Genomic DNA, 14,599 nt, shown 5'->3' on the forward strand with positions numbered 1-14,599 from the left:
GGTCCCTCCCTAAGATCTGGCCTTGATAGGGAGCTCCAGGTACAGTTCAGGATGTACGTACTCTAAACTGCCCTGGATTATGCGGGCAGGGAGGTAGAAAAGGGACGTGCAGCTCTAAACACCGCCACATCTTACCTCTGCTCCTGCTCAGGAACAGCTCTAACATGTGGCGAAATGGGGCTGAAATGATCCGCGTCTGAGAACGCGCTCTCATTAATTAAATCGATGCCAAGCAAGTGAAGTGTCTCCAAACTCACTCCCAACGTTAAATCAACCAGACTGAAGTAAACAGTATTCTTTGCTACGGATACGAATGTCGGCCGTCGCTTCGAGAGCATTGCGACCGCCAATATGGTAAACTATTGATATCCTATAACCAATTTATGCTAATATGTGATCGTAGCCGGCATTCCAAGCAATAAACCTCGAGCCAGAGGATAATATTGACGAGCAAATCGACACCACCAAAGAGATCCATGTGAGCTCATCATGCAGTATCGCAACCGCGAACAAATAATAACAATTTTCAGGTCGACGAAGCTCTCAAGCGATTTCAGCATGCATTAAAGCTCCATGCGCAAGGCCCACGATCACGCGAAGCCGCTGAAGCCGCATATAACGAACTCTTTGAATCCGAAATCTTCAAATACCGGGAAGCCAAAACCGACTACGAGCGAGCAGAGCGATACGCGGATGGCCAACCAGAGGTATCCAACTTGGACCCCTCCCTCACAGATGGGGGACTTGATGTGGACGCTGGAGGAGCAGATGGTGTAGCAGCAAGCTTGGCCCAGGCACTCTACTTATCGTACAAAAACTATGGCCAATTCTTCGTCGACAAATTTAAGGACGCATCGACTTCAGATACAGCATGGAAGGAAAAGGCCCAACTAAAATACCACGACGATGGACGCAAGGTTTTGGATAGCTGGATGACCGCACTGGATCAAGATCCATCAGACCCGGAGCTTTGGAGAAAGGCTGCTCGTTTTGCTGGCGCGATCAACAGCAACCGCATTAAGCGGTACTGCCTTGAGGCCGCGATTGAGTTGGACGACGATCCTGCTGTGATGGAACTTGACCCTCCGTCATTAGCAGAGGGGATGGCGGGCGAACAGTTGAAAGATCAATTGAAGCTTCTAGGCGACGATATGGCTTTGTCACATCCGATCATGGCGCCGTGGCTCAAGAAGAAGATGCCTGCGCTCCTTAAGCGCCACTTGGACCCCATTCCCTTTCTTCCCGACCCTACCAAATCATTGATACCGCCCAAGGTTTCTGATACACAGGCCCAGACTCAAGAAGATACGGAAATGGGCGACGCAGATAACGCTAGCCTCACAGAGCCCAAATCTGTGTCATCTTGGGCTGAACTTGGGGCGAAACTCATCAACTGCCTCGAGACTACAGCCGAAGCTTTCGATACATGCGATGGAATTGTCGAAAGTAGCCTGGAAGATGTTCCAATAGAAACACCACCAAACGAAATCGAAAGCGTTGCGTCGGAAATCGAGGTCGCAGTCACAAAGCCCACCGAAACAGAGAAATCACCAGAGAAGGACTCCACCCCGAAGGAGCAAAAGGCAGGGTCCGAAGGAACCGAAGATAGCCAGAAAACTGCGGACCAATCTCAGAAAGATTCGAATGGAGCATCAGCGAGAAAACGATCGCAATCTGCAGCGGGACTGCCAGATGGAGCAGAAGAAGAAAATGCGATGGAAAAACGCAGCAAGCGAGTTCGACGAAGAGAAACTCTCCAAGCCGAGGAAACGACAGACCCCAATACTTTAATTGCTAATCAACTGCAGCCCTATCAAGGAGCTGACCAGAATCTCTTCCAAATGACAAAGAGCGTCTTGGAGCATCTGGGCGTGGAGGACAAATCGACATTCGCTTTCATCACTGAGCTTATTGACTCATGCGCCACTGAAAACCGACCTGGGAAAATAACAAATCTTGCTGCATGCGACTTGAGTAGTGTTATTGTTAATTTTCGTGAAGAGGTTGCTAAGGTCTTCCTACACAAGAACGAACAAGCCAGTCTTGGACCATCCTCTTTCCTGGAACACGCTAAAACCGGCTCGCAAGATCAGCCCTCCATGCCCTCTTTCAACGAAAAGCAAGGCTTGAGATCTTTTGCCAGAAAGATTGGAGGTTGCAGGTCGTGGATGACAGCCGAAGACGTCGCCTATGAATGGGTCAGGGCTGTTAGCCAAAGTTATGCGACAGCCAAGTGGTCAGACAAAATGAAGCTATCTGTGGTTCAGATGCTAAACAAAGTGGACTCTACACTATATCGGAAGATTACTGAAGAGATGGAACTGGCTGCTGGTTCCGCTGAGAGGTTAGCAGACTTGGAGACCATTGTGCCTATGCTTTTTGAGCTTCATGTCGACATCTATGAACTCATCACCAATCCTAGCAGCGTTGTGGATTATGCGACTCGGATGGACACCAAGTACCGACTTGGGCGGTGGCTCGACATTGCCTCAGCTTACCTTCGATTGATAGACCGCCCAGCAAACGATCCTCTCATAGCACGTTTCTTATGGGCCTCAGTTCTCGTGTCTTCACACGCGGAACAGCCCCTACGTGAACACATTCTCCTTATGTGGACATCTTTACGGGACCACCTTGCAGATGAAAAGGTACCTGCAATCTCACTCCCCAACAATGTGGTCATGCCGACAATCTCTCCTGCTGCTGCTGATCGTGAGATCTCTAAACTGACGACAATGGACTTCTTTCTTGGACTGTTCCAAGATAACATGGATGACCCGGTCTTTGTCATTGACACACTGGAGCCTGTTCTCAACCCATCTACGGTGTGCGCTCCGAATCAGGGAACAGATTCCGAGTCAGGGGAAGACAGCGATAGCAGTGCTAGCAGCGACACCACCGGCGCTAGCACCCTCGATAGCAGCGACGACAGCACCGATGACAACGACGAAAGCTCTGACGCAAGCTCCAACCAGAAGCAAAAGAAGTCCATATCTGATTGCGCAAGCCAAAGCCTCAAAGATCTCTGGAAATTCCTCCACAACAGCAGCACGGAGCTTAGGTTGTTCCTGTGGTCACGTCTAGGAGACGCCTATGATGCTATCAACTACTCTACCAAGAAATTCTCTTGTTGCCTTAAAAGCATTGAGTTGATCGTATCAGACCTGGAGGGCGAGACATATGCCAACACCGTACCTGAATCTCGACGATTGCTTTTCATGCGTACTTTAAAATCGCTAGACGAGCTTTTGATTACGGCTCTCGGTTCTGCGTTGAACGATAACACCGCCTTCGAAATTATCGACGATGCCCACATCAGATCTACCTCAGCTGCTCTTGCCAAAGTCAACTGTTTACTGCACGTTGCAAGTCTGTGCGAAGATGAGGTTCGAATCGGCATCAAGCCGGAAAGGACTGGAAATGCCGCCTCCAAAGCTGCTTTCCAAGCACTGAAGAACAAGCTGAAGGAGATGCAGATTCGCGCATGGTGTCTCCAATACACCATGTTCAAAGCTGGCATCAATAAGGATAATTGTATCATTGGACCTGAGAACGACCTTGCTGATTATCTCGCGGCTATCCACCAAGTGATTGGCATTCGCAAATTCTGCAAGGCTTCAAACAAGATCTTCCTCAAGGTTATGCGTGTCGAGCTTCTCAAGCTCAAGAACATCGAGAACTGGGAAGATTATCTTGGCCAGGTTCTGTACGATTTGCACGGTCTCAAGCTTGGCGCAGGCGTCTGGGAGGTTCAGGATCATGCTTGTCCCCCCGAGAAGCTTGAAAAACGACAGACTATGCAGCTTGTGGAAAGAGTTTGCATTCTTGCAAATCGCATGCCCATGAAGGACCTACTCAAGTCAGATCTCAAGACAACGATTGATCACATGCAGCAGACAATTGGCCAGACAAAGTCAACACCGCAGATGTATCACAACCTGCGTAATTTTACTGAGTATCTGAAAAAGCCAATTCACCCCCTGCGTTTGTACCGCGCCCTTATTGGAGACGTTTCCGTAGACGCTGTGTCTGTCAATACCCCTGAGACTATTCTTGCCACACATGGCTGGTTCTTCTTGCTAGGCATGATGGCACTGACAAAGTTCAAGGGTGTTGAGCTCAACCGCCGTCAAACCCCTGGCGCAACTGACGATCTACGCATCGGTGCGACCTTCCTGCGGCTGCAGCTCCAATTCACTGCAGACAGATGGGATGCTTGGTTCCGTCTAGCCGAGTGTTTTGACTACGAGCTGGATGAGGCGGTTCTTTGGACTGCTGACAAGATGAATAAGGAGCGCCCTGAGCTGGTTAAATTCCAGCGAAATGCAATTCACTGCTACACACTCGCACTGTCACATTCCCGCAATTTGGACATCGAAACCCACGATGGAGATCCTCTCCATGATCTCTACCACAAGTTTGCTATGAGGATGTATGCATCAAGCCGAGAGCCTTTTGCCATGGAGCCGTTCCAGCATTCTGATCAGGAGAGATACTTCATTGAAGATATGGGCATAGGAACCTTCAAAAGAATACTGCACTCCCAGATGAATAAATACAAGGTTTGGAAATTTGCAGCAAAGCTGTTCAGGATGGCCATGGATCGAAAGCCAGACAACTGGAAGTAAGTGAAGTTCACCAAGTACTCGATGCATGATTTAACAGTGAGTAGGAACCCTTACATGCTTTCCAAGTGTTATTGGAAGATGTATCAGACTCCCGATGACCAACTCGATGTTAAAGACATAACGTCCAAGATCGGCCTGATGACGCTAATCGACACCCTTAAGAAAGCCGTGGAAGTGGCACACAATGCTCGAAGAGGGAGGAACACAGATCCCATCTTTGAACCGCACTACAAGATCGTTACTATTCTTCACAAGTTGGTGATACGAGGTGATGTGCCAGCGAAGGATGCTGCTGAGATCTTATCCGAGCAGCCATTCGGCCTGGAAGTCAACCCTGATGACCATTTTGCTTCCTTCTCGGCACTTGAAGACTGGGAAGAATATATTATTCGTAATCTTTCCAAGCTCAAAGAGAAGGATAAGGCCAATTGGCAGCATCGCATCATCATCAGACATGCGAAGATCCTGTTTGACGAGGCTACCGAAGTGTCAAGCGAGGATAGACTTGTGAATGCGAAGGCTGCGTTCGGTGTCCTCAGGGATAGTATGTTTACCAAGACTATGGTCATGAACGTATGGAAGTGTGATGCAGAGAGACCTGGCCGTCACCACGTATACACAGAACAATACGTGCGCCTTATGACTAAGTTGCTGGTCATTATGAACGACCGGGGCAATTTGGAGCAACTCTTGAGACGCCTTAGGAAGAAGGGTGCCGACTTTTACCATTTCACGGATCTCTGGCAATCTTGCTGCATGGCCTACCTCAAACTCCTACGTCAGGGTTACAATGTGTCGCCTGTCGCTGACGATGCGTTCAAGGCACTGTCGAGCGAAGAGTTTGAGGTTGTGGGCGAGCGGATTGCTGATTGGGCTGCAAGCGACGGCGCTGAAAATCCGCTCTTCAATTGTATGAAGGAAGCGATCGAATTTAAGAAGCTTAATGCCAATCTTATGAAAGTGGCGCCCATCGACGACCTTCTTTATGATTGTTACTCCAGAATCTATTCTGAGATAGCCAAGACTCTGCCTGGACCAGACCCCAGCAAGGTTGTGGAGGAGCGGCATCATGCGAAGGAGGTTGCAGCTCAGCTCGAAGCAGCACAGACAGAGACCAAGGTCACGAGTTCTCTCGCCAGTATTCTCAATGCCCCTAATGGACAGGAGAGTATCACTGGCACAGCGACTCCCATGGAAACAGAGAAACAAGAGGCCGCGCCACGGTCCAGGAAAACCGGCGTTAGACGGCCAGACGTATTACGAAAGGCTGAACAAGCGGTTATCAGAGCTCTGGAGGCGCCCAAGCCAAACAAGAGCCGAGTGGGCAGCGTTTCGAGCGGCAAGCGTGGTAGCCGCACACCCAATCAACGGGCAAGCGATGCTGGAAGTGAGGAAGATGGGCCTGATTCGCAGATCCGGCGTGAAGCTGGCCATGACGGCGATGTGGATATGAAGGATGCCGGCGACGAGAATGAAGAAGATCACGGAGAAGAAGAGCATGACGAAGAGAACGAAGACGAACAGGATGAAGAGCATGACGAAGCTGCTGAAGATGAGAATGCTGAAGAGCATGGCGTCGAAGAAAAGGCCGACAGCGAGACAGGCAGCATCGAAGACTCGGCTGATGATGAGAGTGACCTTAGTGACGTACCTGAGGACTACGACGAAGAAGTGCCTCCGGGACTTAGGTTCTCTAACCTTGGACATCAGTCAGAAGAATCCAGCGGAGAAGACGCCGACAGTGAAAGCGAAGGGGACGACGAAGCTGAGGAGAGTGACGGCGAAGAAGAGGCCGAGGAGGAAGCGGAGGGCGAAGAGACATTAGGCATCGAGGACACAGAGTTGGCGGATGAGGATGAGGATGAAGACGAGGAGCAGCCTAAGAGATCTGGTAGCTGGGCAGCGAATGATTCTATACGGGCTGTGGGCTGGTGAATGATACTGATTAGTTAATAGCGAATTGGCGTTAAAGAGAATATCTTTGCTGGATTGTTTATGGGTAGAGGCTTGGGATTGGAATGACTGCTGTCACATCACTATAGAACACAGACAAAGTATACTGCTGTGCCTTGGTAGTTGAACTTTTGCAACAATAAAAGAGAAGTCGATATAACATCTCGGCTAAGAATAGAAATCTGCTTTTCCAGAAAGGTATAGTAAACTACTCAAACAATCTGTCTCCGTTAAGTCAAGTCTACTGGACAAAAATGTCATCCTGAGCACCGTCCATGAAACCCATTCGCTGGTTGTAAGTAGGTGTCTTGCCATTAGGGGGATCGACGTTGTTGCCTTCAGCTTCTGTAACGAGTTAGAACATTATTTACAAACCTGTTATTCAGGGGTGGTTGACTTACGGTGCCAAACCATCATCTGCTTGGGTCCGGGAACACACTTGGTAGGGTTATCGCGACAGTAGACGGCGGGCTTGGGCTTGCCTAGCTTTTTGGTGGATGTGCTACCAGTGACCTTGCAGCGGTGGTTTTGCATGTACATGTTTGACTGGCCACCTAGAACTCCAGTCAACAATGACTTGATGGGAAGGGAATCCGGGATGAGACTTACAGCCATCGGGGATCCATAGCCAGGCACAGTAGCAACCTTCTTCCGGGCACTCTGGCATATCGGCTGGAACATCGTACCAAGTCTCGCGAAAGAAAGGAGAACTATGATGAGTCAGTCAACCGAATAAAGTGTCTGAAGCAGAAATATCTTACTAGTATCGCACGGAAAAGACAACAAGGTTGTCCATAGTAACCTTGCTGATATCGCTCTCATACGAAATGGCCCAGGCGGTTCCACCAGTTGACTCAATATTCTTGGTGTGCAACTCTCCACCAGAGCCATCACCACCGTCCATGAGACAACCACCCTCAGGACCTCTCCAAGGCATGGATCGGTTCTTACCGTCCTGCCAATCTGTGGTTAAAGCTCCCTTGTATGAAAGTGTGGTGAAGGCGCGGTTGTTGGCAAGCTCAGTCATGAACGACTTTCCGGCTGGGAGTTCGAGAAACTCGCCCTTGGGAGGAGGAACGACATCGCAGCCGCGGTCGGCTTGCATCCACCATTTGGACTTGGGGAGGTCGTAGAGAGGGTTTACGGCGAGGTTTGTGTTTGCGTTGTCGACGGAGGAGTCGTTGCCGCCCTGAACGGTTAGCGTTGATGAGGGGAAGAGTTGGCTTTACTTACTCGGCAGTACATTCCCTTGTTCCAAGAGGCAACGTGAGCACTCGCGGACGCAGCGAGAGTAAGGAGTAGAGTTGAAGTATACATGATGAATGAAGTAAACGAATGTCGGTTGTATCGAATGAATGGACAGTGCAATCAATGCACATATAAAAGAATGGATAATGAATGAATAGAGATCAAGCGATTGTTTCTTTGAACTTCACACCACAACTTATATACAATAACCAGGCCACTATGCAAGTATCCTCAGACAGTTACCCAAGACTCGGGTCCTTTCATCTCATCCTTAGGCGTTCCTAATAAGCGGCCGCTGCTAAAACAACAGGGATCGCACTTACAAAGCACCGCCAAGGAAGAGCCGGCGAAACGAACTGACATGCCACGAAGCCATTCGAGGCTAAGTCTGATTGTTGAAACTTGTGGTGATCTTCGACATCCTTGTATAAGGCGGCCGCTTGTCGGGGAGCAGCTGAACGTCGGCGTTTCAGACGTGCTTCCTTCGCTAGGGCTTACAGTGATTAAAATGATGAACATGTTGATAATGAGAGAGCTGAAAGTTGTTCGAAACATGAAAATAAGAAATAGCGTCTTGGTCATTGAAACAGCGATAAGCTAGCTGGCTATCTAGATCGGCCAATATGCACTTGAGTAATTGAAGGATCTTTCATCGATGCGCTTTTTCTCTGGCTAATAATGTGTACAAAGGGTGATCGCAGCCTGCAAACACCAGCATTGTACACTCCAATCACTGAACAACCCATAAAGAATCATTAAATCGACAATTTTACCCCAGCCTGAACAACGCCAAACCGCCGCAACTCCAGAACAGCTAGCTAGAGACTTATCCCTCCTCCCTGTCCATGTCATCTCTGCCTCTCTTGCCACCCTTCTTGCCACGGCCACCCTTCAATGTGCTGCCCTTCTTGCCCCTCTCCTCGGTGAACGACTTCATTTCGATTCTAGCGATTCGCTGAGCCTCCTCGACTCGTGACTGGAAAGCCATAACTTCCTCCTTCTCTGTTGGGTACTCCGCGAGCTTCTTGCCGAGAGCGGCCTCGATTCGGAGGTAGATCTCGAGATCGTACTGGGTCACCAAGCTGATGGCAACACCGGACTTTCCAGCACGAGCGGTTCGTCCGACTCTGTGGATGTATGTCTTGGAGTCCTGGGGCAAATCGTAGTTGAGAACAACATCGACTGAAGGAATATCCAGACCACGGGCGGCGACATCAGTGGCGACCAGGATATCTCGTGTGCCGGAACGGAACTTGTTGAGGGCTCCTAGACGGGATGACTGAGAAAGTTGACCGTGGAGTGGAATTGCACCGAAACCAAGTGTTCGTAGTAAGATGGAAACGCGCTGCGTCTCCCACACGGTTCGTGTGAAGACGATTGTAGACTGTCCGGCGTGCTCATTGATCAAGTAGATAAGATGGACATCCTTCTGGGGATGAGGGATGAAGAGGTAATTCTGCAGCAGGGTGGAGACGGTCTGGTACTTGTTGGAGCTGATGCTCACTTTGACGGGATCCCTCAAACTGGCACGCTGCAAGCTTTCGATCTTGGAGCTGATTGTTGCAGAGAAGAGGTATGTGCGTCGCTCTCGAGGAACGAACTTGAGGATCTTGTCAATACTGGGTCCAAAGTCCATGTCAAGAAGACGATCAGCCTCGTCCATGATCAGGTACTTGAGAGTTCGCAGGGAAAAGCCCTTGGTCTTCTCAAGATGATCCACAAGACGACCAGGTGTCGCAACGACAATGTGAGGCTTCTTTCCAAGTGCAATTGCCTGAGGAACCATATCCAGACCTCCGACAATTACAGCGCATCGTAATGAGATAAGCGAACCGAGAGCCTCAAAGGCTTGTCCAATCTGGGTTGCCAATTCACGAGTCGGGGCGAGGACGAGACCGAAGAGAGGCTGAGGCTTGTCGAGAAGGGCCTGAAGAACAGGCAGGGCAAATGCTGCTGTCTTTCCACTACCTGTTTCGGCGAGACCAATGATATCTCGGCCCTGGAGAGCGACGGGGATGGACTTTTCTTGAATGGGCGTGGGGTACTTGTAGTTGAGCTTCTCACAGGCTTCGCATAGAGCATCGTTGACTCCCTAGGAATTGTTAGAGATTTCGACTTGAATAGAAGTCAGTGAGTCATACCAGATCCTTGAAGGTCTTCTTGGGAGCATCAACAGCCGTCTCCTCTGCTGAAGGCTCCTCTAGAGTCGCAGACTCTTCCTCGGATTCCTCGTCGCTGGAAGGCTTAGGTTCAGCCCGGGCAGGCTTCTCTTGGGCAACGGGCTTTGTATTTCTGGGCGTATCTTGCGCGACCTTTCTCCTCTTTGCGCCGTTCATGCTGGGCAATTCTGTGTGTGTGAAAACGAAAGTCTAATTCATGGAAAGATGATCTTGATCCAAGAACTTCAAAATATTTTAGTGGGGACCTTGTTATCGCACGTGCGCTAGTCTTATCGTGGTCCCGCCGAACTTTTTTTCTTTCTGCTATCCATTGGAATTTGCGACAGCCAGCTTCAAGCAAGTTTTAACGATACATTCAACAACAAAAAACCACAACAATGGCACGCAAACGAACAAAGAAGAGAACCCATCTGGGTGCCAGTAATCCCGATGTGGACTCTGCCGGTCATGCTTCCGCCAAGGACCCCAAGAGCATGGTTATTCGAATTGGCGCTGGCGAAGTCGGTTCCAGCGTTAGCCAGCTTGCGGCCGACGTGCGAAAGGTCATGGAGCCTGGTACTGCCAGTCGATTGAAGGAGAGGCGTGGAAACAGACTAAAAGATTACGCTGTCATGTGTGGTCCTTTGGGTGTCACTCATTTGATGCTGTTCTCGAGATCGGAGACCGGAAACACCAACCTGCGAATGGCCTTGACCCCTCGAGGACCTACCTTGAACTTTCGCGTGGAAAAGTACTCGCTATGTAAGGATGTTCAGCGAGCCCAGAAGCACCCCAAGGGTGGCGGCAAGGAGTTTATCACTCCTCCTCTGGTAAGAAGACTTTTCAATCGCTGCTGGTTTATCCTGCTAACCGTTTGCAGTTGGTCATGAACAACTTTACCCGCCCAGACTCGGACAACAAGTCGAAAGTTCCCAGACACCTCGAGTCCCTCGCTACGACGGTCTTCCAGTCCCTATTCCCTCCCATCAACCCCCAAGCTACACCCCTCAAGTCGATTCGACGAGTTCTGTTGCTGAACCGAGAGACGTCAGAGGAAGACGATGGCACTTTTATCGTCAACTTCAGACATTATGCTATCACAACAAAGTCTACCACCGTTTCCAAGCCTCTAAGGAGATTGAACGCTGCCGAGCAATTCGTTACCTCAAAAACGAACCGAAAGGGCAAGATGCCTAACCTGGGCAAGCTTGAGGATGTCGCGGATTTCCTGATCGGAGGCGAGGCTGGCGATGGTTATATGACGGATGCGACAAGCGGTAGTGAGATGGACACAGACGCCGAGGTCGAGATCTTGGACTCCACAACCAGAAAGGTTCTATCTGCCAAGGCTAGACAAGCAGCGGCACAGAACGAAACCGAGCCCGAAGCGGAAGAGGAGAACGTCGAGCGCCGCGCTGTCAAGCTTGTCGAGCTCGGTCCCCGAATGCGCCTTCGCTTGACCAAGGTCGAGGAGGGTCTTGCGTCCGGCAAGGTCATGTGGCACGAGTACATCCACAAGAACAAGGACGAGATCAAGGAGCTCGAGAAGCGATGGGAGCAGCGCCGACAAGAAAAGGATGCGCGAAAGAAGGAGCAGAAGGCTAATGTGGAGCGCAAGAAGGCCGCCAAGACAAAGGATGGCAACAAGGGCGAGGATGATGATGAGGAGGACGAATTTGAGTATGATAGCGATATGGACGTCGATGAATTCGACAGTGAGGGACTCGCAGGCGATGCTGAGTTCAAGGTCAATGAAAAGATGGAGGAGGATGGAGAGTGGGAAGATGAGGAGGAGGAGATTGCCAATAGCTGAGTGGGACGCCTTTAGATGGTTAGGATTGCATGCTTTGGTTTGGCGTTGTATGTATTGTGACATCTGGGATTGGGCAATGAATACCTACTACCTTTGCGATTCTTTGACTTTATCGTCGCGGCAGTGGAGTTTCTGTCGATATGATCATAATATGCACCTTGAAGTACTGTGGGTGGTGATAAACGCGACACTAAATGATGTTCTAATGATGGGGTATGATCATAGCACCACAACCTAGAATATACCTGGTTTCTATATAATTAAAACCACGAGAGTATCTTTATGTTTGAAGACGTATCATTGTGTTGTTACTGAATTGTTGCATGGAAAGGAGACACTCGCTATATCGATGAAAATCCACCACACGCTTCAGGGTAGGCTCAACTCGATACCGCTATAACGGAAGCCCTCAGACGACCTGTTATCGACATCGCATCATAGACTAGGGGTAGACCCTGGACATTAAACAATTCGAGTTCCTTGCCCTGTTTGATTCACCTCTTTCTTCCATCTTCTAACCCCATGCTTAAGTCCTAAATCATCAAGTGAAGGGTGCATCCATCATCAGCCTTGAAGCTCTAGTTACCGAGGTAAGAGGCACATCCTCGAGCCACCTGTCTCATTCCGGGTCATTAATCAGCTATCGTACTTATCTACAGTCAGCAACAACAAGAAATCATGTTTCGCGTAACCACCAGGAGTCTGAGATCTTCAGGCTTAGCACTCAAGCGAGTCCCATTCAGCACACGCTTCTCATCCACGCAGACGTCAACGTCAACGTCTGGCAACGCAAGATATGTGTGGTCAGCAACAGCCATCCTCGGTGCTGGTTCCGGGGCTTACATCTTCAGCGGCAAGAGTACTACTGTAAAAGCCTCAAATAACGAGGTTCCTCAATTGAGCGAGTACCACACAGAAGAACAGATCCCCGTCAATTCACCTGTCAAGTCCATCATTCTCGAGGATGCCAACGCTAAACTGCGCGAGGACGCTCATACCTTTGTCTTTGACGGACACGCAGGAGTCAAGGGACGCGTAGACTTTGCGCGCCTGGGAAGCAACAACCCCATTGAAGACGATTGGGATCTCAAAATTGCAAAGGGTGTTGGCGGGACCAAGACTTTGTATGCTGGCGTTTACGATGGACATGCGTAAGTGAACCCCTTGGGGTTGTGTGAGATACGCTAACACAACAAAAGAGGATGGGCAACTTCTCAAGTGTTGAGGAACGCTCTCGTACCGTACGTGTCAGGCGCTCTGTCAAGTCTCACACCTACCACTTCTACTGAGCTTGTTGACGATGCCATCCAAAAGGCCTTTGTCCGTCTCGACAACCGCATCTTTGACACAGCCCTCAAAGCTGTCGAATCTGGCCTGGATCAAGGCACCGCATCTGTTATCTCAGCTGTCGCACCCGCCATTGCTGGGTCCTGCGCACTTCTAACCATGTACGAGCCCGTTACGTCTACACTCCGCACTGCTGTCGCAGGCGACTCGCGAGCAGTTCGTGGTGCGTGGTCTTCCAATGCCAACAAGTACGAGACGGATATCCTCAGCATCGATCAGACCGGCTTCAATCAGCTTGAGGTGGAGAGACTCGATAAGGAACATCCCGGTCAGCTTCACAGCATGCTCAACCTTGACTCTGGCCGACTTTTCGGACTTGCAGTTACGAGAGCGTTTGGCGATCATCGATTGAAATGGCCAGCCAAGGTTATTCGCAAAGTCCAGGACGATTACTACGGCACCCCGCCCCGACCAAACTACACCACACCTCCGTACCTGACGGCCCGCCCAGAAGTCACTACCCGAAAGATCCAGACAGAAGACTTTGTCATTCTAGGTTCCGACGGTCTTTGGGACATGATCAGTAATGAAGACGCCGTAACATGCATCTCACGCTGGCTAAGCGCCAAGAAAAGCGGCAAGCCTGAGCCGTTCAAGGAGACCAAGTTCGAGGGCAAGCTGGAAGATGGATGGCAGGCCACACCGGAGCACCATGTCATTGAAGATCTCGACAATGCAGCCGTGTGCCTGGTGAAGAACGCATTTGGAGGGTCGAGACGAGGCTTGTTTCTTGGAGCGATGACGACGTATGCGCCCATGAGCCGAAATGTGAGGGATGACATTACTGTGCAGATTATTTTCTTCAAGGATCCTTATGAGAAGAAGTGAGTAGTTGTGTTAGAATAAAGCATGGCAGAGACGACTGGATAGAGTATATTTGTCTGCGAATGCCTTTATCGCTGAATGACGCCGGGGATAGGACGATTGTTCCTTTGACAGCCATAGATTTATTCACAATACAGTAGACAGGTTGTCGATTCTACTCGTTGAGCTCGCTAATACAAATGCGTGCTGTATAGACCCTTGTCTCTGTCTACTTACCTTCCTGGTACTCGTACTGTACCTTTACACTCGCCCTAACACCAGTGACTATTAAGAATCATTGGTGCTTGAACGAAATGCCGTTTGGTACTCTGTAATGACAAACAGACTTGGAGGAGAAAGGACGAGATACGACTATTAACAGCCCCCACGTCTTCGTCTCACGCAACGGCCCGCTCTTGGTTGCATCCACGCGCCGCGACCCTTGCACACAAGATCATTTTTGGCAATCTTGAAACTGGAAACGGACAAGCAGCAATCAGAAGCCCCCAAGCAACAGGACCCTGGCGACCCAACTGTGGTACCTGGGGCACAGCCAGTTATGGGTGTTCTGGTGCCGCTCAGCAACTGTGGACTGCTCGTCTGTGTTGTCGCCAGATTCTTCAACTTGATGCCTCTGGTAGTTGGTA

The 14,599-nt window shown here is 50.0% G+C and overlaps 5 protein-coding genes across 5 annotated transcripts; 3 read left to right on the plus strand and 2 right to left on the minus strand.

Annotated features, from left to right (window-relative positions):
* Positions 1 to 351: 351 nt before the first annotated feature.
* On the plus strand, positions 352 to 6,563 carry FGSG_04030 (uncharacterized protein; the record flags this gene model as incomplete). The annotated part of the gene is made up of 4 exons (XM_011323322.1): positions 352 to 354; positions 404 to 478; positions 531 to 4,624; positions 4,673 to 6,563. 4 exons carry the CDS (start codon positions 352 to 354, stop codon positions 6,561 to 6,563), a joined length of 6,063 nt encoding a protein of 2,020 aa, XP_011321624.1.
* A 259-nt stretch (positions 6,564 to 6,822) lies between these two features.
* Positions 6,823 to 7,898, minus strand: FGSG_04029 (uncharacterized protein; the record flags this gene model as incomplete). Its single annotated transcript, XM_011323323.1, has 5 exons — positions 6,823 to 6,926; positions 6,983 to 7,135; positions 7,191 to 7,291; positions 7,343 to 7,770; positions 7,815 to 7,898. 5 exons carry the CDS (start codon positions 7,896 to 7,898, stop codon positions 6,823 to 6,825), a joined length of 870 nt encoding a protein of 289 aa, XP_011321625.1.
* Positions 7,899 to 8,655: 757 nt separating this feature from the next.
* On the minus strand, positions 8,656 to 10,165 carry FGSG_04028 (ATP-dependent rRNA helicase RRP3; the record flags this gene model as incomplete). Its single annotated transcript, XM_011323324.1, has 2 exons — positions 8,656 to 9,921; positions 9,971 to 10,165. 2 exons carry the CDS (start codon positions 10,163 to 10,165, stop codon positions 8,656 to 8,658), a joined length of 1,461 nt encoding a protein of 486 aa, XP_011321626.1.
* Positions 10,166 to 10,364: 199 nt separating this feature from the next.
* Positions 10,365 to 11,801, plus strand: FGSG_04027 (uncharacterized protein; the record flags this gene model as incomplete). The annotated part of the gene is made up of 2 exons (XM_011323325.1): positions 10,365 to 10,818; positions 10,869 to 11,801. The coding sequence occupies exons 1-2, from the start codon at positions 10,483 to 10,485 to the stop codon at positions 11,799 to 11,801; spliced, it is 1,269 nt and encodes a 422-aa protein (XP_011321627.1). The 5' UTR covers positions 10,365 to 10,482.
* Positions 11,802 to 12,479: 678 nt separating this feature from the next.
* On the plus strand, positions 12,480 to 13,976 carry FGSG_04026 (uncharacterized protein; the record flags this gene model as incomplete). Its single annotated transcript, XM_011323326.1, has 2 exons — positions 12,480 to 12,952; positions 13,001 to 13,976. 2 exons carry the CDS (start codon positions 12,480 to 12,482, stop codon positions 13,974 to 13,976), a joined length of 1,449 nt encoding a protein of 482 aa, XP_011321628.1.
* Positions 13,977 to 14,599: the final 623 nt, after the last annotated feature.

This window comes from Fusarium graminearum, chromosome 2 (assembly GCF_000240135.3).
Source record: "Fusarium graminearum PH-1 chromosome 2, whole genome shotgun sequence".
Lineage (NCBI taxonomy): Eukaryota > Fungi > Ascomycota > Sordariomycetes > Hypocreales > Nectriaceae > Fusarium > Fusarium graminearum.